This window comes from the organism of the source record quoted next, unplaced genomic scaffold (assembly GCF_019419815.1).
Source record: "Pyrus x bretschneideri cultivar Hongxiangsu unplaced genomic scaffold, Pyrus_bretschneideri_v1 Contig1, whole genome shotgun sequence".
NCBI lineage: Eukaryota > Viridiplantae > Streptophyta > Magnoliopsida > Rosales > Rosaceae > Pyrus > Pyrus x bretschneideri.
In genome coordinates this window covers 9070955-9094907 of record NW_025999390.1, presented here as the reverse complement: position 1 = coordinate 9094907, position 23953 = coordinate 9070955, and the positions used below count along the sequence as shown (strand labels likewise).

Sequence of the window (23953 nt, the reverse complement as noted above, 5' to 3'; positions counted from 1 at the left end):
ACTCTGTTCTTGTGTTGTGACACCGCCATTTGCATCTTACTAATGTCTGATTTACAAGAAAAACTTGCATGCAACATCCACCAAACGTATATGGTCATGTGCGGCTCACATGATGTTGCAAATGTGAGTGAGATGGATGCAACGGGTGCATCACAAGTTTTTCTTCTAATTTCGGGTTTAGCACAAAAGAAAGAAAGCATTATTGAAATAATTATTGAAAAAGGGTGTAAGAAACATAAGCATCGAAAATTCGATGCAGTGAGCTTATTTGAACAATTTCTTCTATTCTGAAGTTAAAAATGCTATCACCAAATAAAATACAAAATAATTTGCTATTGAAAAATGAGCACCAGATCAAGAATGTAATATCTCGTAGATCGTCGAGGTTTGTACTGAATAGCCAGGTGAATCAGAATACAGTGCAGGATATATGCTACAGGTGCTTGCCGGACGTACACTAGGAAGAGAGTGTTGAAACAAGTCTTTCCTGTGTTTCCTGTAATTTAGTCGTTCCATGACAGAGTATCGGACGGGGTTCAGCTTCATCTATTTTTCGGCGAAGAATGTCCTTCAGTATCCTTCTTAAGCTGTGAAAGTTATTGATGAAGTGACTCTCCAGTTTTACCACATGGAAGCAACATGAAACTGCAGAACTTGATGCTTGCATACCGGTGCAGATAACTTTTTGTCACCAATAGTCTCCACAGGAACAAACTCCGTCTTTGAAATGATGGAATCTATTAGCATCTCTAACTACAATAACTCTTTCTGTGATCTTGGATATAAATTTAGTTGCATTATGGCAATCCAAACAAACCCGGAGATTCTTAAAGATTCTAATTTCTGTCCCGGGTGCTGTTTCAATCAGCGCAAAAGCAATGGCCAGCTTCTCACTATGAACCTTCATCATTAACTCCTTCTCTTCCTCCTCAACATCATGCAAAGCAGTCACAGTTTCAGTCTGAAATCCAGCCTCCTGCCATTTTTCCCATTAACTCATCCAGCATCCTGTAGATTGCCGTTGTTTGAGGATGAGATCGATCACCACATGTAAACACATGCGGGGTCTCACCAATCTCAACGAGAGTGCATCCCGGAGTCTTTGCCAAATTTCTATTCTTAACTACCTGTCGTACTGAAGCAGCCTTCGGAAAGTTCCTGTCAGCTGAGTATACGTTGGAGAGCAAGACATAATATCCTGTATTATCTGGGTCCAGTTCAAATAGCCTTTCAGAAGCCACACGCGCCAGTTCGGTGCTCTTGTGAATCATGCAAGCACCAAGCAATGCACCCCAAACGGGAGGACCTGGCTCAACTGGCATTTCCCTTATAAATTCCAACGCCTTCTCTAACTTTCCAGCTCTGCCAAGGATGTCAACCATGCAGGCATAATGCTCGGGCAAGGGCTCAAAGCCATGATTGTGAACCATATGATCGAAGATCTCTTCACCTTCTCTCACCAAGCCCGCATGGCTACAAGCATACAAGACGGATAGAAAAGTAACCGCGCTTGGGGAAATCCTAGAATGCAACATCTCTGTAAAGAGTTTTAGTGCTTCGTGCCCATCACCATGAAGGCCGTAAGCAGATATCATGGCATTCCAAGTAACCACATTTTTCTCTGTCATCAAGTCAAATAACTTCCGAGCTTCCACAATGCTCCCACACTTTGCATACATGTCAACTAGAGAAGTCAATACATAGATGTTAGACTCAAGATTTTTACTCTTAATCAAACCATGGACCCATTTCCCAAGACTTATGGCTCCGAGCTGAGCACAGGCCGAAAGAATACTTGTAACTGTAACAGGGTTTGGATTGAATTCAGACATCATTTCGTGGAAAAGAGATATTGCAGTCTCCGTCAGCCCGTTTTGGGTATAACCCGAGATCATGGCGTTCCAAGATGCCAAAGTTTTCTCCTTGGAATGATCAAAAAGCTGTCGTGCCAATTCAATCTCATTCAGTCTACAATAAACAGTAACAAACGCAGTCGAGACAGAAGGATGCGAAACAATACCAGATTTCACACAGAAGGTTTGAAGAGAGCCAGTGAGATGCAGATGACCAAAGGGAGAAGACACAGGAATCAACCCAACAATTGTGCTTGAATTAACTTTCTCTCCAGAAGCAAGCAAATCCCTGAAAAGACTAACAGATGATTCGGTCTCATTGTTCCAAGTGTATCCAGCAATCATTGCATTATAACATATCAAATCCGGCTGACTAATGTGCCCAAATAACAACCTTGCTGTCTCTAGCTCCTTACATTTCGAATACAACGAAACCAATCCTGTAAGCACATGAACATCTGAATGATATCCAGCCTTGAGAGCCAAGCAATGAACTCCTATCCCTGATTTCAACTCCTGCAACTCTGCCACTGCAGGAAGCACGGTTGCCAAAGTCGTCGAATCAAAACCCATCCCACCCCCAACCATATCTCCAAAAACCTGCATCGAATCGGCGTAATAACAATTCCTCACCAACCCAGATATCATCGTATTCCACAAAACCGTGTCCTTTTCGGGCATTCCATCAAACACCTTCTGTGCTAGCTCAACCCGGGAAAACTTGAAGTAGAAGTCAACAACAATCGACCCGACATACAAATTCGATCCTAACCCATCAACAATCGAATGGGCGTGCAGCCAAATCCCATATTTCTCGTCCTTAAACCCCGAAGCGGCCGACACGGCGAAAGCGTAGGTAAACTTGTCGGGTTTAAGATTAGTATTCTTCCGCAAATGGGTGTAGAGAGAAATCGCAGAGAAAGGCGCGGCATTGGCAGCGAAGCCTCGGATGACGACGTTGAAGAGGAAAAGGTCGGGTCTTGGGATGGAGAGGAAGAGGTCACGTGCGTTGCGCATGGCCTTGAGGTCGGAGAACTTGTGGGTGAGCTTGGTGACGGTGGCGAGGTCGTTTTGGTAACCATTGAGGATGATCTGCGCGTGGGTCTGGGTCAGGTGAGAGAGACAGGTCGCCTTGTTGAGAAGTCCGAGGAAGAAATTCCGATCAAATTGTGGCGCGCGGCAGCTGCTTATGTTCCTGCTAATCATATGTGTGTGTGTTTTGTTTTGTGTCGAAACGCGGCAGTTATATTTAGCGGTTGCTTTTCCCGGTGTATGGCGGGAATTCCACTTTCTCTTTCTAAATAAGAAAATTAGGTAAATGGGTCTTTATGTTTGTCCCCAATTTACATTTGACATTTCAGGATCTATGAGATTTGCATAACTTTTTATTTTGATTTCTACAATTTAAATTGATAGAAGCAGTCTCTGAGTTTGTCCACTGTTGGTCATTCAGTAGCTCTGTTAAATAAGGATCAAAATAACAAAAATACCTTCAATTTAATAAACAACAGACGAAAATAATTTGACAAAAATTGAGGATGTTTTTGTCGTTTTCTTCTTATTTAATAAAGATTTTTTATGGAATGACCAAATGATTGACGGTGAACAAATTCAAAGACCATTTCTATCGATTTTAAATCTTAAAGGCCAAAGTGAGGAGTTTTGTTATTCTCAATAACCATTTTGGTCCTTCAACTCGTTTATGTAGTCCCTCGACTAGACCATACTTGGGCTAGGCAGAAGACAACTATGTAATAAGAATCTTTTGAAGTTGAGGTGAAAGTCTAACGTATGGCCCGACAGATCAACGGGTGGGTTGGGTCAGATTAACGGGTTGGGATATACAGACCGGCGTTGAGTAGAATTTCTCAGATTTTAGGTCTAACGGAAACCGTTAAACCAATAACACACACACACCTCTTCAAAAGTAAAGACGATGAACGATGGTGAAGAAGGCATATGGTAATTACGATGTTTCCTATCTCATTTCCTTTGGAACTTTTGTTTCTACACTGAATTCAATCCTTTGCTTCCTTTGCATTTCCTTTTCATCTGCGTAACACAAAAAATTACACCGGAAAGCACGGAGCCATCGGCCCTTTGCTCCGAAAAGAAAGAAAAAAAATTGGAATATAACAAGATGACATTCCAAGGCTAAAAACGAAAAATCAATTTACAATCACGGTGAACTGACGGAGACACTTATCTCTGCCCGGGTATGTATTTATCCCTTCGGAATTGACAATGCGAGCTTTTCTTATTGGCTTTGAAGCTAGTCAGGATCAAGAAGATGTCTTGGTTGCCAAAATTGGCCGCTCGCCTTTGCCAAGTCTTGTTTCGTTTGCATGAGATGGGTCCTCAGGCTGTATTCCTCTACCTGTTTTGAGCAGCCAGTAATCAAAAGTTAATCAAGTACAGTTTTTATCAGCAATTAATGTTGCAACATGATTTATCAAACTGAAGACACGATCGGTTGACAAGAAATCAGTGTTCATCAAACTGAAGAACATTCAATACTACGACATAACATATATAACAGAGCCCCCAACCTCCCAAAGCATTCAAAAGTATTTGCTTTTCCTAATTACATTCTGTTCTTTAAAATAAATGGTCTAATTGTTTTACCTGCATAGCTGCTGCTGAAGCCAGCAGCGCTTCACACTCGTCAAGCATGGCTTTCTCCTGTGCTGCTACAACAGCAAGTTCAGAAACCAAACTGTTCACGCCCTCCACCTACATCACATGAATGTAAAGTTCTGTGTTCTTAGGTCTGTCTTTTCCGAAAGATAATATCCTTCAAACACAATTTTTTTTTTTTTTTTCACAAGATATGCAACCTCTACATCATTGATCGTAGTTGCTACTCAGTGTATGTCATAAAGAATGTGATAAAAGGAAGAAGGTTGAAAGCTATCACAACGTGGTCAACGTGAAAATATAGAAACATGAATCTCACCTGTGAGAGCAAAGAGCATATGGAGGATGCCATTGCCTGCATCACATCAACAGCTGAGCAGATTGCTACCTTCAAAGAATCCAAATCTGCCTGTAAAAGTGTAAGTTTATAGTGATGAGAAAAAGTCTCTTTCCATAAATCAAATTAATGATCTTTTACAACTTAACATACCCTTGCCCCTCCAGTCACTGGAAGACGCAGAGTGCTTGCCTCCAAATCTTCCATAGCCCCCGAGAATGCAGCAATATGATCGCTTTCAAGTAAATCCCAGTCATCAAGGTAAGCCATCTGACCAATAATTAGAAAGGGTATAAGTTCAAAAATAAATAAATAATAATAATAATAATATATAATATGAGACCAAAATTTAACAGGAAACCTCTGAACTAAGACATGCACAACATGACTTATTATTTCTAACAAATGTCAACCTTGGCACTATTTTGCTCGGTTTTACGAACTGAATATGATTACAAACAGAACATGATGATAGGTTTGCCTTCATTGCCAACTCTCTTCTATTAGACAGATGGATTCTCAAAAATAGTTCCTAGTCCCTGATAACAAGGCCAGTTAAAACCAATTTCAAACATTTTCCAAAGGTTCACACGGATCAAATCTTAGAATGCATCCCAACTGCCTGGTGGAATAATCTGATGACCACACTAAATTCTTATATATTTTCCGTCATAACCTAGTCATTGACTTACAGGAACCTTTATGGATTAATGCAATCAATAAAAACATCGCAGATAACATGTCATCACTGTTGTGGGAAAGAGGCATTACTTGATCATTCAATACTGACTTCAGCTTAAGTTCAAGCTTCAACTGCTGGAGATCAATTCGTTTCTTGATTACTGAGTCCCACAAGCTTAGTGTAGTGTTCCACACATTCAATAAAGTTCTCTGCAACATCAATTAAATTCCGATGTAAGTTAGTTGACATAATAATCTTCACTTGCAAATTTGCAATAAGTTTGCACAACCCTGACCATGCAACAAATCAATACCATTGATAAAACCATTCAGTAATCTGAAATTAGTAAGATGGGACATGAAAAACAATACTAGGAAATAGTTAAGAAATTAGTAGGTCAAAGACTTATGCCTAAAAGTTTTCTAATTCAAAGGGAACAAACACTCACCTCTGCATTTACTTTCAGAACATAAAGTACAGCCTCTGCCCTTGCATTAGCAAATCGCCATTGCAAACATCTATTGTAAAGTAACCGCAACTGATGAGCATCTTCAATGCAACTTGCACCTTTTTTCCCCTTAAAATCTGCTATGAAACTAAGCACAGAAGTTGAACTGCTTGACTGACTAGAAGTACCAGATGGCCTTGCCTTAGATGGGCTAACTCCTCTTGAAGGAGGAGTAGATGGTCTTGATCGAGACGGGCTTAAACCTCTGGTAACAGAGGATGCAAACATTGAGCTCCTACTAGGCGAGGATGGTCGTGATTGTGATGGAGTACTAGGCAAAGATTGAGATTTCAGTGAATGACTTGTTGATGACAACCTGCCTGTTAAACTTGTCGAGGCAAGCTTGTGAGGTCCAGATACCTGCAGGGAATTACCATCAGCTGAAGCTCCAAGTCCTGCTCTACCACTTTGATGAAGTGATAATAACGCAGCAGCATCACTATTGGATTTTTGTAAAGGTTTACCCGAAGAATCAGATGGCCGTGTTCTCCTCAGTGTAGACAACCCAACTACAGGAGCTGGTGCAGCAAGCCCGACAATCTTAGCACCAAGATCTACACTTCTATTTAATGAATTGGAAGATACTTTTCCACCTATTCTACTTGGCCAACGATGCTGATCTATCAATCTGGAATGCAAGGCATCAACCGGCTTAGAATTCTCTGATTGATCAGGCGCATTTTTCCCCTTAACAGGGCTCCTTTTTCTCTCTGGTGTGAGCTTTCGAGAAGCAGCAGGCGTTTCAGCCTGTCTATGAGCCACATTCGAAGATGACCTCAAAGTGCGGTCAGACAGAGCACTTGTCACTGGTTTTTCCTTCTTACTAACGGGAATTGAAATGCTATCAGATTGGAAGGAAACGCTCAAACTCCTCATAGTGGAAGGCCATAAACCCTCCGGCATTCGACCGTTCGCTGTTCTTCTGGACGACAATTGCACATCTGCAGAAGAATCCTGGACGGGCGTTGATGGACTTGGTGGGGAAGTGGGTGTGGAAGGCCGCTTCCTATCCACAGATTGGGATCTCTTGGACACCAACGGTGAGGATGGACGCGATGTTCTTGTAAGGGTTGGCGATGGGCAGCGCCGGGCACCAGAAGGCGATGAGGGAGTTGTTGAGGAGGTAGTGGGAGACTTGTACCTAGAACTAACTTCTCTCGTCCGAGGGTGGCGGGTAGTGACTGCATTGTTGTTCCTCCCTGCGGGAACCAACGGCAGTCTTGGGTTCTCCACGGCTATTTGCTTCCTCAGCGCTGCTAGGGCTGATTCACGCACATCCATCCACACTATCCAGATCAAATTCAAACCGCATTGATGGAATTCGATTCTTTCATTTCATCAAACCAAATTTACGTACTCAACATCCTTTTGCATTTCATATAATCCCATCACATTCATATATCAACACTCAATGGAATAACACAACCTGTTTCTTGAAAAGAAGATACTTTTCCCAGCAATAAATCTGCCACAAAACGCACAAATCAAAAGTAAGAGACAGCGGCAGAGGGAGGGGCTAAGAAAAGCAAAGAATAAACAACCAAGAAAAAAGAAAAAGGAACATTGAAAAAAAAAAAAGCATACATCTTTACAGAGACTCAGATCCAATTGAGAATCAATCTGGGAACTAGAGCAAATACTGTCAAAAGGGTATTCTGTTTCCACACAAACAAGCCCAAATCCAATCAGATCAGGCCATGGCAATGAAATTAGGAAGGGGGTAAACAACATCTGGTGCCAAAAACGGTTATGGTTGGAGGTTGGTTTTGATAACCCACAAAACTGAATGCAAGGGTAGGGCTGGTAGGGACACAAAGGATTACTGGGGAGATTGGGAAGAGAGAGTGGACAGTGGTGAGGGTGTAGGATGAGGGTGCAGGATGAGAGAAAAGGAAGGGTTGTACCGTGTGTGCTGGTTAAAGCGTGTTGCCTTTTGATTTTTGCTCTGGTCCCTCTCACGGGAGTGCCATGGTCGGTCGGGCTGGAAAATGGGCCAACTCAACTCAACTCACACAACAAAACCCCACTCTCTCTCTCTCTCTCTCTCTCTGCCCAGTTTTCCCTTCTCTCGCAACTCTCTGTCTGAAAGGGAATTCAATGAAAGCGATCCCAAAACTTGCAGAAACAATCCAAAGCTTTTAGCTTTCTCTCTCTAACCTCTCTCTCTCTCTCTCTCTCTCTCTAACTCTTTCCAAAACAAAACTTAAATACAGAGTAATCCGGATCAACTGCCATAAATTTACTTACTTAACTAAAATAATGCTTAAAAGGGGTTTTCTCCTATTTTTTGACTCCCACAGTCTCACACAAAAATTTGCGAAAAAACAATAAAAATCCCCTTTGCTTCTGTGGGGTTTTGTCTGCATCAACAATATTAAAATCTCCAATCATAAGAAGGTTGAAACTTGCAGGTGCTATTGTTCTTCGGGAAATGAGAAAAAGACACGGAGGTCCACGTGGAAGAAGGATTATCGTCCCTCCCCATGATTTTTTTCAGCGTAAAAACATCGAATTATGGGACAGCAGCAAACTCACATAAAATAAAGTAAACAAAACACATCGTTAATCGGAAATTCGATAAAAATATGGTTTTGTTTTTTGTTTTGACCATCGTAATTCATTTGTTTTTGCTTCATGGATAGATTTAGAACTGAAGTCGATGAAAACGCAGAAACAATTTTTAAAAATTGAGAAGAGAAAATTTGAAAAGGATTTCAACGAGGGATCTATGACATATGTCGGCAGTCGACAGGGCCGTGTCCCTCAAATCCAAAACACGTTTACTGCTTCCCTGTTCAATGTTCATGCAATTTCTCTCTCTCTCTCTAAACACCAAAGTTTCAGTCTTGAGAGCGAGAGCTCAAGAATTCCCCAAAAAAATGAAAACCCATGATAAATCAATTAATTTCCGGAAACTGAAAAGGAAATATTAACCGTCGGTAAACTACGGTTAATCGAAATTTAGCAACAAATAATATTGAATTTGAAAAACATTGCACGAATTCCTCAAATCGTCAAAACCCTAAATTCGCACACCCAATATATTTGACACTCACCGAAACCGGAAGGAAATTAAGTTGATCTCTTTGAGAATTCGAATCTCGAGGTCACACGGCGGTGGCTGGGAGACGTGGCCAGAAACGAAGGATTCGCCGGGAGGTGATCGGAGAGTCAAAGATACCCGGCGGGAAGTCAAGGATTTCCGGCGGGAGGAGGCGGAGTTTGGAGGAGATACCGAAATGGAAAATGGAGAAAGGTAAAAGTCATTTGTGTTTGAGGAAATAATTAATATTATTTTCTGGTTTATTTAATTTGAAAAATGGATTTTTGGAATTTTTAAAATAAATAAATTGCGCTGAAACGGTTACAATTTGGAGGGAGGGACCGTGAGAGGACGTTGCTTTCGCGCCACCTACGTTGATACGGGCCCCTATCTCCTGTGCTCAGTTCCACAGAAGCGTGCATTAGGACCGCGTGATCCAATTTATGTACTAAATTCAGAGCTTTGCCTTTGCCAGCATGGTTACTAGGAAAAATGTCAAACACCAGTTTTCCATTGTTGCTTTGTATTTTCTAATATTCAAATGCACGCCCACTAAATTTTCTTGAAATTTTCAATTCAAAGTTCAAACCTAACCGTTAAATTTAACAATTAATGTACTCTATAATTCTCGTCGAGAAATGTAACTTGGCATGGGCACAACCGTCTGTAATACGTATCACTATCATATTGTCTATACTTATGTTCTGACTACCTCTCTTAAGAAGCAATTATGGTGCTGTATGTTTCCTTGTTGTCCAAATCAATTTACATGAAGTTTTTGGGATGAAATATTTGGTATATTGTAACCTACAAAATGGTAAAAATATTATATAAACACCATCATGTTAGAAATCAAGAAGAAGAGCAGAAAAGGTTTTACTCTTTCATCACTTTAGAAATTGAACCGACAAGCCAAGACAGGCTGGTAGATAAACCAAACTTAAAAGGAGGTTTTACTCTTTCATCACTTTTGAAATTGAATCGACAAGCCAAAACAGGCTGGTAGATAAGCCAAACTTAAAAGGGTCTTACAATGATTTTTTATTCTGCTCTATATGTATCTACATAAATATACATAGGGAAAAGGATCCTCTACGGATCCTCTTTATCGGGATCCGGAGGATCCATCAATCACGATCGTTCATCGTATATCGTGCGGTTAATTTTCGTTAGATACAATTTATATTCAATTTTAAAATTTAAATAATTTATAACCGCACGATTTACGATGAATGACCGTGATTGATTGATCTCTTGGATCCCCACAAAGAGGATCCTTTTCCCATACATATGGCCTTTTATCCTTTTTATCCAAAGGGATCTCCCTTTTTTTTAGTAAATATAAGGGCTAGTTGTGGGATCCATTATACGTTAAACTCCAACAATTCTAGCTGTTTATTTTTAAGTCTTAATTCATAGAATATTTTTCTAAAAAATCAATTCAATTCGAAACTATTTACTCATTTGATTGTCCTAATAAAATTTCAATATTTATTAGAATATAGTGTTTGTCAATTTTTTCTAAACTCAATTTGATGTCTTAAACATTTCTGATTTGACTAATATTTTTCAAAAATGATCTAAAAAGTACAACTTGAACAATAAATAATTCAAATCGTTGAAGTTGGATATAAAGTAAGCCCCACAATTAATTCTCATTTTTACACAAATATCTCTATTAATCTATATTATATCTATTAATTAATGAAACTCTCTTTGTCAACCAAAAGATGATGAAAAGACAGCTTAGTCTTCTATCACACAAAAAAAATTATGGGCAATAATGTAATTTCATAGGTCCAAATTTTACTGTTTTTTATTAAAACCTCACATGCAGGTGATATTAAAATATCTCTAATATTTAAAATTAAAATAAATAAATAAACCAAAAACAAAAACCTCTCCTCACCACCCCCAACACCCCCCCCGGGGCCCAAAAAATTGTATTATATGCATGGACTCAATCAATAGGATTAAGTGAAAAAAAACAAATACATATATTATATATATATAGTACATGTAAACTGATCAGACCAAAAGTTACATTTTGTGACCAAATTGCTGGCAAGACAATGATCAGCAGTGCATATGTGAGTTGTAAGTTTTATTATGTATCCAAAGATGCACGAAGAAAAGATAAAAAGAAAAGACAAGAAGAATGATGATTATAAGAACTACCCTCATCTTTATTTTCGCTCTCCTCCACTTCAAAACTTTATGTTCAAACTGTATAATTAATAAATGTTAATTAAAGCTTATGGCTGAGCTAATTAAAAACATTTACTTTTGCATCTGAAGTTTCGCGTTTGAATTCTTCTTCTGCGGTATCACTTATATAAAAATAATAACAAATTTGCATGGCTAACCATCCCAAAGCAACTTCTCCTTGCTCTTCCTTTTTAATTCATATTTAAACTTAATTGTTAATCCCTTCTTTATTGCTAATTCTTCCCTAATTCCTCATGTTTTCCACCCATATTTTCCCTCTTTGTCAGGCAACTACAAGCCTACAGGGGCCATGAGAGCAACAAGATAATAATTATATAAACTGCCCTTATGATATTGTTTTTAACTATAAGCTAAACATTAACCACTTAAACAGCTAGCTTGTATATATGGCATTGGCAGCATAAGCTGCTTTTAGCCGAAAGCTCGAAGCTCCATTTACAGCTCGGAAGAACCCAGGAAAGTGAAAGTTGGTCACACATGAATCATTTCAAGGCTGGAGTCTATATAACCGGGTACACAGTGCCATCCCAGACTAAATAACGCGGTGCCATCTGTTCTTGGAGCGAAATGTCAAGGTGGCGTAGGTATAAGGTTAAGTCTCTCTCCCAAGCACTGGGAGCCAAATTAACCTGCATTTAATCAACAAATCTGGAATACAAGAGATTTTTTATTGTGCTCGAGACACAAGCACATACGTGGAGGGATACTTAAAAAAAACTTTCCTCCACTCTTGTATTACCCTCCCATGTTTTGGGACGTAAGCTAATCATTTAATCTGCAATTAGGTGCAATAATTTATCTGAAAACGAAACTTGAAAATTATGAAGTTTGAAGCAAACTTTTGCCTTTTCTTCGAAAATTTTGCGACGTGTGAAGATGTGGACACATCATATGATATGAAACAGCATGTCTGCTAAAAAGTTGAAAACCCTAAACCATATCTTTCAGGGCCTACCAGTTTCTCCCCTTGTTGTCTGTCTCGGTTCATTTTGCTTTGGTTTTTCTGACTTTAATTAATATTTTTCTTAATTTTTCAAATCCAAATGGGAACAATTGGTCAGGAACAATGTTTAGAGGATACATACAAGACAATAATTTCTTAACATGCAGCTGCAGAGAATGCAGTCCTGTTATTGTCATGAATTCAGAAGCAATTAAATTAATTATCCTTTGTTTTTATGAGATTTAATTATTTTTCAGTTTAGTGATCATTTGGTTGATTTATTATATGTTACACATAACGAGTTCTCAATAACTGATATTAATTTGTACGAGATTTTGCAAACTTGGCTAAGTTGACCAGAGGAGTGTACTAGCCTTCTACACCAAAATTTGATTCCTCCCTCCGCAATTTCAATGATTTAATTGCAAAATATTATTTGTAAAAAAAATTATATTTACCCAAATGAAATATATATAATAATCCATCAACTAATGGGTATAATGCCATTTCGTATTGCAGATTTACCCAGATTTTATTCATGAATTAAAGCAAGAAATGACCAAATCATGGGTGCTCATGTGATGGAATTATAATAGCAAAGTATCAGATCACGGAAAATCATCAAACCGGCCATGATGCATATGCCAATGCCATTCCACTTTTTCTTTTTTAAAGCTTCAAAAGAAATGAAAAAAGAAGAAAATTCCTAATTAGACTAAATTAATTGTCCTGACCGTTTGCCAAGTCTAGTCACGTATGTGCTCCCATGTGGGTAGTAGTATTTTCAATAATTAGTTGATATGTGAGCAAACTTGAAAGGTTTAATATTTTTGGAATATATATATCAATAATTTAAATTTATGTTTTCGTCGTGTTCATAACTTCATATACGTTATATTATATAATATGATATTCACCGAAATGCCTTTCGAGTCTGAATACATGGTTTTTGTATTTTTCAGCTCGTATTAATTAATAAATTCATATGTTTTCTCTCTAACATGTTCATCAGTTCATGCCATATTTCCTCTTTTGTATGTCGTTTTATTTTAGGGTTTAGACTGGCTCATTATATCCATTCCTTTACACTATATTTGGATGAGGAAAATAAACCTGGAATTTGGATTAAAGTCAAAATTTATAAATTGACATGAATCAATTTTCTTGTTTATATTCATAAACATAGAAATTTAGAATTTCCACGTGGACAAAAAACTTGGAATTTTGGACCTCGAATTCCTAAATTTAAATTCCATATAAATAGGTGTCATTTCCCAATTTCTATGATTGAGAGTTTAAAAACAACAAATTTCATATTCAATTCCATTATTTTTTAGGTTAACTAAACAAGAAAATTCACAAATTCTAGAAAATAAAATCCCCTCATTTCAATTTCTATCATTTTAAAATTTCCTAATAATCTTAAATTTCTTCATCCAAACATAATATTATTGTTTTAATTAACGATTCTTTTAATCCGCAAGCCTTAATTTCGCCGGTCAACTGTAGCCTCACATCATCTTAATTTGCAAATGGGCTTTGACCCCACGTTGCAGCAAGACTGAGTCAACGCCCCACCAAAAGATGGGGTCCATGTTTCGCCGCAAGCCTTCTGGTTCTGCCGCCGCCATGGGCGCACCAGCCACCACCATAACGGTACGTCACCATGCAAACAAGCAACTTAAGGAGCTGTAGCTGTGTATATACTAGCACGTACTATATGTACTTTTTTTTGTGAACCTGTACGTAGATTTATATATAACGCTGTTTACATAGAACAATTGAGAAACCCCCCATGCATATATAAGATGATTGGTGGAGATTGGTTGAGCTTTTTTAATGCTCTAGCTAATCCACTTAAGCAATAGTAGTAGATGCACATGAACAATGGGGATCCGAGGAATATATACTTAGGGTTTGAAAGAAAAAGAAAAAACAAGAAACAAAACTCCACCTGGCTTAATTATGTGAATGTCGTTGAAGTTGGATTGAAGAGTCATTGCAAGCGTTGATGGAGACGACCGGTGGTTGGCCAGAAACGGCTGGCGTCAGCCGTGCCCTGACCTGCTCATAGGGTCGATAGGCTCCTGATATCAAGTTGATAGGACAGAAACCGTAAAAGGGAAATAACAGAAAGATACATATATAAAGTTACTTCAATATTCATGCCTTTCGGCTTTCTCATATCACAATACTAGCTTAATACAGGATCGATGATAGGATAGAAACCGTAAAAGGGAAATAACAGAAAGAGACATGGATAAAGTTACTTCAATATTCATGCCTTTCTCACATCACAATACTAGCTTAATACAGGATCCGAGTCTTTGCATTTAATACAACGAACTGTCTGAAGGTTCGGATAGGAGCTTAGGAATCCTTCTAGAACAATTAAACATAACAGCGCAGTCAGCAGGTAAATGGAAATGACAAAGAAATAACAATCTTAGCTCTGGGCTATTAGATATTGTGACGGATGGGACCTGTCATATTGTGCAGTTATTGTTGGGAATCCCACACTTGGTAGGAAGGCCAGCAATCCGGGTTTCACTAGTACGATTAAACGGGACTAAATCTATGATGCACTTGCAGGCCGCCTGGCGGTCAACGGCGGTCTTAACATCTCTGTAGACGGTCTTGACCCCATTGCAGCAAGCTTTAGTCAACTCCCCACGTTTAAAGATGTATGGTCTGCATGCCCACATGGTTTCCTGCACCTGAATAATATCACAAACGAAGGTTCCCTCTTCAGCCTTGGGCGCAAGAGCCGCCGCCATAACCACCACCACCGTGCAAACAAGCAGCTTAAGGAGGAGGTGCCCGGAGGGGGTAGCCATAATCGGGTAACGTCGGCCTGCCGGAATTAGAATATACCAGCAGTAAGTAGTAAGTACTACTCTTTTGATGAACTTTAGATTTGAGTATCATCATCTATCATGTTGTTCATATATATAGACACTGACAGACCATATGCGTAAAATAATTGGAGTTTGGTTGAGCATGTTTAATGCTCTAATTAATCTACCTAAGCAATTTTAGTATACGTTCACATGCTGTAATTAATCCACTCGAGCAATTGTAGTAGACGTTCACATGCTGTAAGTAATCCACTCGAGCAATTGTAGTATGCTTTGGAAGGATCCGAGAAATTTTGAAAACTTAGGGTGGAATTTTGTTTAGCATGTTAAATGCTTTAATCCACTTGCGCAATTGGCAGTAGAGAAATGCTAACGTCAATTTTTATGAACTGTACACCTCACAGTTCAATGTTAATTTCATTGCCAACATTATAAAATATTATTCCAAATACTGAGGTGGTGAAGAGTCCATAACGAGTCCCACTTTTGAAAATGTTTTCTTAACATTTCTCTTGGTAGTATTACGAAAATGGAGTTGATTTTAACACAACACTTTATTTTTGACCATCAGAATAAACCAACAAAATGAAAGCAACGAATAAGATTAAACATTAGGTTTGTAGGAAAATAAAAAGCTGTATACTTATTTCTCCTTTTGCACCAAATTCCGCAAGAACAAGGGCGGCAAACAACCCTGATGGTCCGGTATCCACCACTGCTATTTTTGGTTTTGTAGCCGTGGGGTGCGTGTATGTCCCTCCGGATCCATTTTTCGTGTTATGTCCACCACCACTAGAAACTGTACCTTGATGTACTTTTTCAAAGTCATGTATTATACTGATCAAATCTCCAGATTTTCTCGCTTCAGGCATGTGTTCTACCAGCCCGACTTTCGGCTCCACTCGGAAATGAAGTCCCAAGTGCGAGGCTCGAGACTCAGAAGTTTGTCGACATCCATTTCCACAATGTATACGAATTTCGGTTCTTTCAGCACATTACTTGCTGGCCAACAAAACCAAAATCAGCACAACTCTTCCTTTACCATTGGAAACAAATTCACAGACGCGACGCGAATCGCCATTTTTCAAATAGGATACCAAATAGACCCTAACTTTCTACCATAAACCAAAACTCAAAACAAAATAACATACCTTCCTTGCATCAAAAGATTTCAGAACCTTTCAGAACCACCGTGAAGGCCTCCGTCGGCAGCATCGAAGGAACCTGAAACGAAAAACAAGAGACGAACATGAAAAAAGTGAAAACTTGAATAAAAATACTTGAAAAAGAACACAAGTGCTGCCGGATGAAATTACCGGGAAATTCGAGCACTTTGGCAATCTGTTCGAGCAAGCCATCGGAGACGCCGAGAAAGTCCTTTCCTGGGTCCTTGTCGACGGAGACACCGAGCTTGGACAGCCTCCATATGCCCTCGTACTTGTTCTTGACGTCCCTTGTGATTTCTTTATGCTTCAATTTCAGCAAAGCTTGGAGGCGGAGGGAAGGAGGGACATGGCTTTTCCGCTGTGCTGTGGAGACCGGAGAGTCTCGCGCTTTCCTGACCGGCGAGTGGGCTTTTGGTTTGGGATAAGGAGGCAAATTTCCGGAGAATCGACACGCCTTTTTGGGTCGCGAATCCTTCATTTTTCAGGCCCAATGGGAGTAGAAGGGCCAAGCTCAATACAACTAGGCGACGCCAACCGAAAATGAGAATTAGCAAGATATGGTCCAGTTGTTGGGAACGACTTTCATACCAGTATTTGGTGAATCATATGATTGTGGCTAAGAGAGGCTGGAATGACTTTGTGAGTTCTCCCGGCCTCTAGAATGGTACACTGCTGTGACCAAGCCACCAACTAGTCTATTTTTTTTCCTAAAAAAGAAAAGAAAAAAAAAGGAAAAAAAATTCTTGCGTACAGACAGCCGCTAGGAGACACTTTACCCACATGCCAACCACACTAACAGGGTTTCCGATGGAGGACCGAGCAATAACGTGGCAGACGACATTAATCGAAATGGACCAATGTTATGACTCCAATATAACAAGGACTATTTGTGATTTTAACTCTTTATATTTAAGGGAAATTAATGAAAAAACTTGAAAACTTTAAGTTTTAACGATAAAAACAAAATAAAAGATAAAGTAAATAGTACCATAATTGACCTTTTAGTGTAAAAATATGATTGTTCATTAAAATGAATAGCACCGAAAGCTTTTCGTTAAAATTCCCATATATTTATCCAAGTTTTCCATCATATACCAATAATCTCTGTAATCATTTTTTTTAGCACCACTATCTTTTGTTTATTTCATACAAATACTACTAATGCTGCCAATTTCACGAATGAATTATTTCATCTACAGACTTTCCCACAACTGTTTGCTAAAAATAACAATTATTGTCCTAAAAATCCGAGCACAAGAAGGAAACAATCTCAGATTTAGATTAATGCCGGAGCAATGTTTCCGACTTCACCAATTGCCTGCATCTGCATCACGAGACAGATAGAAGTCGTCTGGTCGTACAATGTTGACCTCTTCAAACTCATTGTCATCTGGAGGCCATCAAGTCCAAAGCAAACATAAGATAAAGAACAATACACAATCTGGTCTTAAAAAAGATGACCAAATCAAAATGGTCCTCAAACAGTGTCTGAAATATTTCACAATCCGATTCACGACGGGAATGTAGATTCTGCCCTATTTTGTGCCTTTTTCCTCAGGGTTTCAAGATTTCATGCCAATGTAATTCAATAAGCTTTCCATCTGTTCTACATCACCTACATCGGCTACCATTTAATAGGGATGCAGTGTATTTTCATCCATGAATGTGGCTCGACAAACAGGCGTTCAGTTTTCAACCCATATTAACCACAAACAACCCCGAGAACAAAGTAGACATGCCAAATATAAGCTTGGTGTTGACTTAAGGTGAGAATTGAAAGAACAACAGGATGAGAGACTTGCCTTTTCTGAAGGCCAATGCAACAACGGCATCATTTTCAACCTGAAAGGACATAAAAACATCAATGAAGATATCAATGCAATTGGAGCTCAATGGATCAGTATTTAGAATGTCAATGTGATGAAATTTAATCGTAGTATTGAATCTCTTAAGTTCAAGTAGCAGGGAGGAAACTGCAACTTATGTTTCATACCTTCTGATCTGCCAACGTCTTTGAATCCTCCAATACTTCCCCGGTACTGACTAAGATCAAGCGCTGATCATTGACCGGTTGATCAGTAAGATCATGTAATTTCTGCTTAATATCTAAACTTGTCTCAGTTGGTTCACACTGGATAAAGTAAGTTGTCTTACTACGCTTAACACGGATATACATGGCCTGGAAAACATACACATAAACAAATCAGACATACATTTATTTCCTTTCCGTTAATGATAAAGAGACATTGAAATCACTAATTTTTCTTAGTCTTGTATTCCGTACAAATTTCTTAAATATGCAACGGCTAAAACGAACAACATATTATAGTCGAAGAACAAGACCTACAGTGACCTAAAATACAGGCCACACACAATTTCAATCCCTTTTTTTTTCATGTACAGACGCACTCTGATCAAAGAAATCGCAATAAATAGGTTGAATCTCCAAGCACAAATATGACCAAAACGCAACTTAGCATCAAATCCATATCTCAAACTCAAAGGCTTCAGATATGGACACCTACATTTTTGGTAGTCTTATTCCGAATTGTGTTCTAAAACCTCATATTTTGCTCTCAATTTGGTCTTTTATAAAAGGAAAGCTTCAATATGCCGCCAAAGCAGTTTCAAGAAGTTCATTTGTGCAATCAGCACCCGATAACATGGCTTTACACATGAAATTACTTAAAGGAGGACACTGCATCATGTTCCATAAGTTGCCTACATTTGCATCCTATAACCGGAGGAGTCACTGTTCCATCTTCCAACCTTGTATTAATCAATACGAATAACCAATTGAGCTTCGACTGGATGATCAAAAAACAAACCCCTGAGTTTCTTTAAGCACAATTTCCTTACAATATAATGATTCTGTTTGCAGGATTATTCAATCCTTCGTTATCTTAATGTACTCATCAACATGTGCCAACAATTACAATGTAACAAAACGAAAGAGTTAGGGAGGATCATGAATATACCCACCATTCTTCAACTCTGAACCAAATACGCGCAGGAATCAGTATTTCTCAGTTTAAAAGTCTGCCAAAAAAATCCTGTTAGAAATATATGACACTTCAATGTTATGCATCATGAAAATTCTACTATGCTCCGGTGCATAAACTACAAAATCCATATGCATCAACCACAAATCAAACAATTCAACAACAAAGTTAGCTAATTTATTTCATAATTCTTCAATGGCAATTTAACCCTACTAGTTTTTCAGTAAATCAGAAAATGGGCAACCCTTAATTTCACCCAAGAGTCTACAGAAATACCAAAGTTTTCTTCTTTATTTATAAAAAAAATCATCTGGACATCTGCTGTTACTTTGACAATAAAATTTAATCTATGAATTGTTTGCAGTTCAGAAATAAGCAACCTGGGAGCGGTGAGGTGATATGCCGGCCAAAATCTGCGCGCGGAAATCAACCTGAGCCTCTTTCTTCCGCCGTCCCTGCGCGCGAATCAGGTTTCTGCAACTCAGACTTACTCCTCCGCCGGTCAGGGCGATTTCTCCGGTTGAGAGGCTGAGTATTGCGGGAGTGGTAGCGGCAGGTGCTAACTCACGCGCTGGAGAAAACAAAATATTTCTTTGACCGCAACACCAATGATATTCAGCGAATTCAACCAAAATTATACAAAGGATATTCTGCGATTTGCCCTCCACTTGTAACCCATTGGCGATTTGGCCCCTTAAAAGTTTATTTTAATCAATTGCCTCCTTAATTTTTATATAATTTTAATTTATCTCTTGTCATCATTATTTTCTAAAACAACGATATATTAAATGAATTGGTGTTAAATTAGTTACGAACTTGTTATTTACCATATTCGATCTCATAACTTTCTCATACAAGTGACAAAATATATTGCTATTTGGTACTACTGTCTAACGGTATTCCTCTTCACTTGTAAGTGAGAGGTTTTAGGTTCGATTCTCACCAAATGTGAGTTTGAACCACATTATGCCAGCCCATTCTGAGGCTAAACTCACTCCTTCCCTTTTAGTGTAGATAATATCATTTGTTCAAAAAAAATGACAAAAAATATTACTAGACCTAACCCTTGAAAAGCTGGTGTCTTGACCACGCCAGTTTATTCTTCCGGGGACCAAGCAGACTCATAAAGACATTTCAGCCTCCTCTGGCTATCACCGTACAATTCACCAGCACTAGAATCGAATTCAAAACATACCATATGAAAACTCCTTAGTGTTTGACCCTTGAAAAGTTCATTTTAATCTATTGTACCCTTTAATTTTTATAAATTTTGAACTCTCTTGTCATCATATTTTAACTACATTTTATTCTACATTTTGTTAAAATTTATCAAAGAAACAAAATTAGCAAATAAACTTAAAAATGGATCCAACATGCCGGAGGAACGGAAACCAGTCAACCACGCTGCGTGCGACATTAACTCCAACAACCTGTGTAACCTGTCCCTCCCTGCAAAGGTGGCCTTTACAAGCGCCTTGTTATCTCCGCTGCTCGTTAGGGCTTTCCTTTCCACATCTTCCCCTAGACTGCACCGCACCTGATCTCGCCTCTTCCTCGCCACCGCCGATATGGGTAACACATCCTCGATGCTCACACAGTACGATATCGAAGAAGTCCAGGAGCACTGTAACAACACATGTAAAGAATTTTTCATATTTTTTTTTTTTAATGTTTCAGAGCTGTTTGATTTGATTTGATTTGATTCGATTCGATTCGATTTGTGCGTTTCGTTTTTCAAGTTTCGCAGCAGGAGATAGTTTCTCTGTACCAGCGGTTCTGCCAGCTCGATCGCAGCGGCGGAGGTTTCATCTCCGCCGATGAGTTCTTGTCCGTTCCCGAATTCGCCGTCAATCCTCTCTCTCAGGTAGTCTCTCTTTCTCACTCTCAAAGATTGAGGCTTTAATTTAATTTTTCACATTTTTTTAATACAAATTTATTAACATTCATATTTCAGAGATTGCTGAAGATATTGGATGGATTGAACTTTAAGGAATTCGTATTATTCTTATCAGCATTCAGTTCTCGTGCAAGCTTGCAGCAGAAAATCGAGTGTAATAATTTCGTCATTTGTAGTTTTAATATTAGAAGTATATGTTGGCTGCTATGAGCTTGTTTGATTTGTTGGTCTTGTTTCTGAGTTGCAGTTTGGGGTATTTATCTGTTTTGCAGTTATTTTTAAGGTATATGATTCAGACGGCAATGGGAAAGTCGCATTCAGCGACATGTTGGATGTTTTGCGGGATTTGACGGGGCAGTTCATATCTGAGCAACAGAGGGAGGTTGGTTCTCTTACCATCCATGTTAAAGTTTGAATCTTTGAATAGAAAATTACTAACTTTATGTAATTCATGTTAACATCGAGTCTCAGTAATTACACACAGGTGCTCACATTTCCTCTGTGAAGTATATATTGCACAAGCTTTTCTCATCGTGAATATGTTTATGCGGACTATGTACAGTTACCTGGTATATAGGTATTCAGTGTATTCACCATCTGTTAAAGTTACTGATCAAAATATAATCTGGTTTTTCATCTAGGATTCGGGTTTTCCAAATGACTATGCATTGGTTTTCTTACTAAAAAAGAGGACTTTTGATTGAAAACTCAACTTCAGCTTCTCTTTTATACAAGATTAATGAAATTATCTGTTCTGGGACTGTGAGCTACCAAGTCTGTTAAGTTTCCTTTTTGTGTTTGTGATATTTTGCGTATCGGTTTTATTTTTCTACAGCAAGTATTGACGCATGTCCTTGAGGAATCAGGCTACACAAGGGATTCATTGTTAAGCATATCGGACTTTGTGAAGGTACCACAACATAATGAGTTCTCTGTTGTAGTTGATGGACGTTATTATATATATAACTGGTCTGGCCATTCCCTTGTATGATTTTTATCACTTTGCTTAGCTTGTTTCAACTTTAGTGATTGTGTTATGAATTTTGGATCTTCGTTTTGGTATAACGTTGTTTGGTATTGCCCTTCCTAATCATGCCATAGAGGTCAATGAGATTTTCTCTGATTAGTACAATTTTGTTTGCCTTTTGGAAACCATATCTTACAGTGTTCATGTGTCCGTGGATTGAAAGAAGGAAAGAGAATGTCAATTTTTCATTTCGTCGACCTGCATGGATTTCAACTTTCAAGGATAGCATTGACTTTTTACTTTTTATTCGGCGTAGAAGTAATAGCTTCATTTTCCTTATGGGAATGGAGGCCCTCTGAAAATTTTCCGAAGTTCTTAAGTTATCATTGTCGAAGTCACACTATTGTTGGGTCCAGCATATATGTGATATAGGTTAGCGCTGTGATAGAACGGCTTGAAGGTTTAACATCTCAAGAAGTTGAGATGTTAAACAACTTCTTGATATACCGAAGAGTGTAAAACAACTTAATTGTCTATTTGTTCCTGGTTCTTCTCTAATCAGATTAGTTAATACTTTTGCAAACATTACTTGAATAATCATACGTGCATTGAATTTCAGTTTAACTTATCAAATTTGTAGAAAGCACTATATGTATGCCGAAAATAAGAAAGTGATGTCAAATTTTTCTTCCTCATTGTGTACAGACTCTTGGCAACTCTGATTTGAAGATGGAGGTCGAGGTTCCCGTGGATTGAAATGAGATTGACGAATCTCGGAGCTAGGTTTCTCGGGGTCAAAAGCAGTGGCACAACAAGCTCTCTTATCTATTGCATGGCTTTGAGCCTTCGAGGAACAAGAATTATGGAGTAGATCAGATGGAAACGATTTGTCGCCAGTTCTGCTTGTTATAACGTAATTTATAGACAGCTTCGGTTCATATACGAGTGTTATCAGCTTCGCTCATTGGAGTATTTGGTTCTTGCGAGTATCTAAGAATACCAGGGCTAACGATCATGTCAGTGTGTTATCTTTTTCCAGATGCATCTTGCAATCCACCATTCATTATAACTAGCTAAGCGTGCTCATACTCTTCACCTACATCCGTCGTTGATTTAAATTTGTGTTTGACATTAGTTCACATGTCCCTTCAGATCTTCTTGTTCTTGAATGATCTCTGCTTGTGCATCCTATTCGTTCGTTTAGGCTGGGCTTTTTAGCTAAATAGTCCATGAAATTAGTATATTTCTTTGAGACTAAACTATAATGATCGATAGAAACAATGGTTTCTGAGCTTGTCTATCATGTATCATGTTCTTATTTCTCTGAAAAATTCATCAATTATTCATGTAGCACCGCTTAGGTCGCATAAATCCAATTATACAATAACACGTGAATTAATCATATATTTTTTTCATTTTCTTAATTATAAAAAAAAATAGTTTAAGTAGATTAACCACATGTCACATCATTTTTGGTCTGGGTTCACTTCCCAGATAAATATGATGATTTTTTTTTTTTTTTTTAAGTTCTCATTTTTGGTTTTATATATTATGAAAAGAAAAAAAATATATGGTTAATTCACATGTCACTATATGCTTAGACATGTGTACCCATGCGACATCACATCATCACATTAATAGAATAATTGATTGATGTTTTACAAAGAATGTTTTACGGAAACTATTTTTACGATTTTCATTGTTAAGACAAAGTTAAAGAGTTATGATAATTTCAAACACAATTTTAACTAAAAAGCCTTATACTTCCTAAACTAAGACATGCATTTGCAAACAGTACTAATCTGTGAAATAGTAAGAGTACTTTGTCTGG

At 38.3% G+C, this 23953-nt stretch overlaps 6 protein-coding genes across 9 annotated transcripts; 1 reads left to right on the top strand and 5 right to left on the bottom strand.

Moving 5' to 3' along the window:
* Window positions 1–227: 227 nt before the first annotated feature.
* On the bottom strand, window positions 228–3145 carry LOC103949046 (pentatricopeptide repeat-containing protein At4g30700-like). The gene is given in 2 exon segments (XM_009360142.3): window positions 228–979; window positions 981–3145. Coding segments are annotated over 2 exon segments (2370 nt in total). The 5' UTR covers window positions 3060–3145; the 3' UTR covers window positions 228–688.
* Window positions 3146–3811: 666 nt separating this feature from the next.
* Window positions 3812–9309, bottom strand: LOC103949045 (AUGMIN subunit 8). 3 transcript variants are annotated; one of them, XM_009360141.3, is made up of 7 exons: window positions 9074–9309; window positions 5958–7482; window positions 5599–5718; window positions 4981–5097; window positions 4810–4899; window positions 4479–4586; window positions 3812–4230 (listed from the first exon to the last, which is right to left on the bottom strand). In XM_009360141.3, exons 2-7 carry the CDS (start codon window positions 7296–7298, stop codon window positions 4126–4128), a joined length of 1881 nt encoding a protein of 626 aa, XP_009358416.2. In that variant the 5' UTR covers window positions 7299–7482; window positions 9074–9309; the 3' UTR covers window positions 3812–4125. The 3 variants fall into 3 exon arrangements, with proteins under 3 accessions (XP_009358416.2, XP_009358415.2, XP_048440112.1); XM_009360140.3 differs by lacking the exon at window positions 9074–9309 and adding an exon at window positions 7602–9053; XM_048584155.1 differs by lacking the exon at window positions 9074–9309 and adding an exon at window positions 7922–9053.
* Window positions 9310–14718: 5409 nt separating this feature from the next.
* On the bottom strand, window positions 14719–15069 carry LOC103949186 (non-specific lipid-transfer protein P3-like). The gene has a single exon (XM_009360291.2). It carries the CDS (start codon window positions 15067–15069, stop codon window positions 14719–14721), a length of 351 nt encoding a protein of 116 aa, XP_009358566.2.
* Window positions 15070–15664: 595 nt separating this feature from the next.
* LOC103949044 lies at window positions 15665–17262 on the bottom strand. The gene is made up of 3 exons (XM_048584146.1): window positions 16407–17262; window positions 16242–16314; window positions 15665–16092 (listed from the first exon to the last, which is right to left on the bottom strand). The coding sequence occupies exons 1-2, from the start codon at window positions 16732–16734 to the stop codon at window positions 16262–16264; spliced, it is 381 nt and encodes a 126-aa protein (XP_048440103.1). The 5' UTR covers window positions 16735–17262; the 3' UTR covers window positions 15665–16092; window positions 16242–16261.
* Window positions 17263–17357: 95 nt separating this feature from the next.
* Window positions 17358–19782, bottom strand: LOC103949043. Its single transcript, XM_009360138.2, has 5 exons — window positions 19639–19782; window positions 19239–19295; window positions 18250–18435; window positions 18059–18098; window positions 17358–17646 (listed from the first exon to the last, which is right to left on the bottom strand). The coding sequence occupies exons 2-5, from the start codon at window positions 19239–19241 to the stop codon at window positions 17564–17566; spliced, it is 312 nt and encodes a 103-aa protein (XP_009358413.2). The 5' UTR covers window positions 19242–19295; window positions 19639–19782; the 3' UTR covers window positions 17358–17563.
* Window positions 19783–20630: 848 nt separating this feature from the next.
* On the top strand, window positions 20631–23256 carry LOC103949042 (calcineurin subunit B). Of its 2 annotated transcripts, none has more exons than XM_048584139.1 (6): window positions 20631–20896; window positions 20998–21122; window positions 21225–21309; window positions 21428–21537; window positions 21991–22065; window positions 22828–23256. In XM_048584139.1, the coding sequence occupies exons 1-6, from the start codon at window positions 20827–20829 to the stop codon at window positions 22876–22878; spliced, it is 516 nt and encodes a 171-aa protein (XP_048440096.1). In that variant the 5' UTR covers window positions 20631–20826; the 3' UTR covers window positions 22879–23256. The 2 variants fall into 2 exon arrangements, with proteins under 2 accessions (XP_048440096.1, XP_009358412.1); XM_009360137.3 differs by having other exon boundaries at window positions 20635–20896; window positions 21213–21309.
* Window positions 23257–23953: the final 697 nt, after the last annotated feature.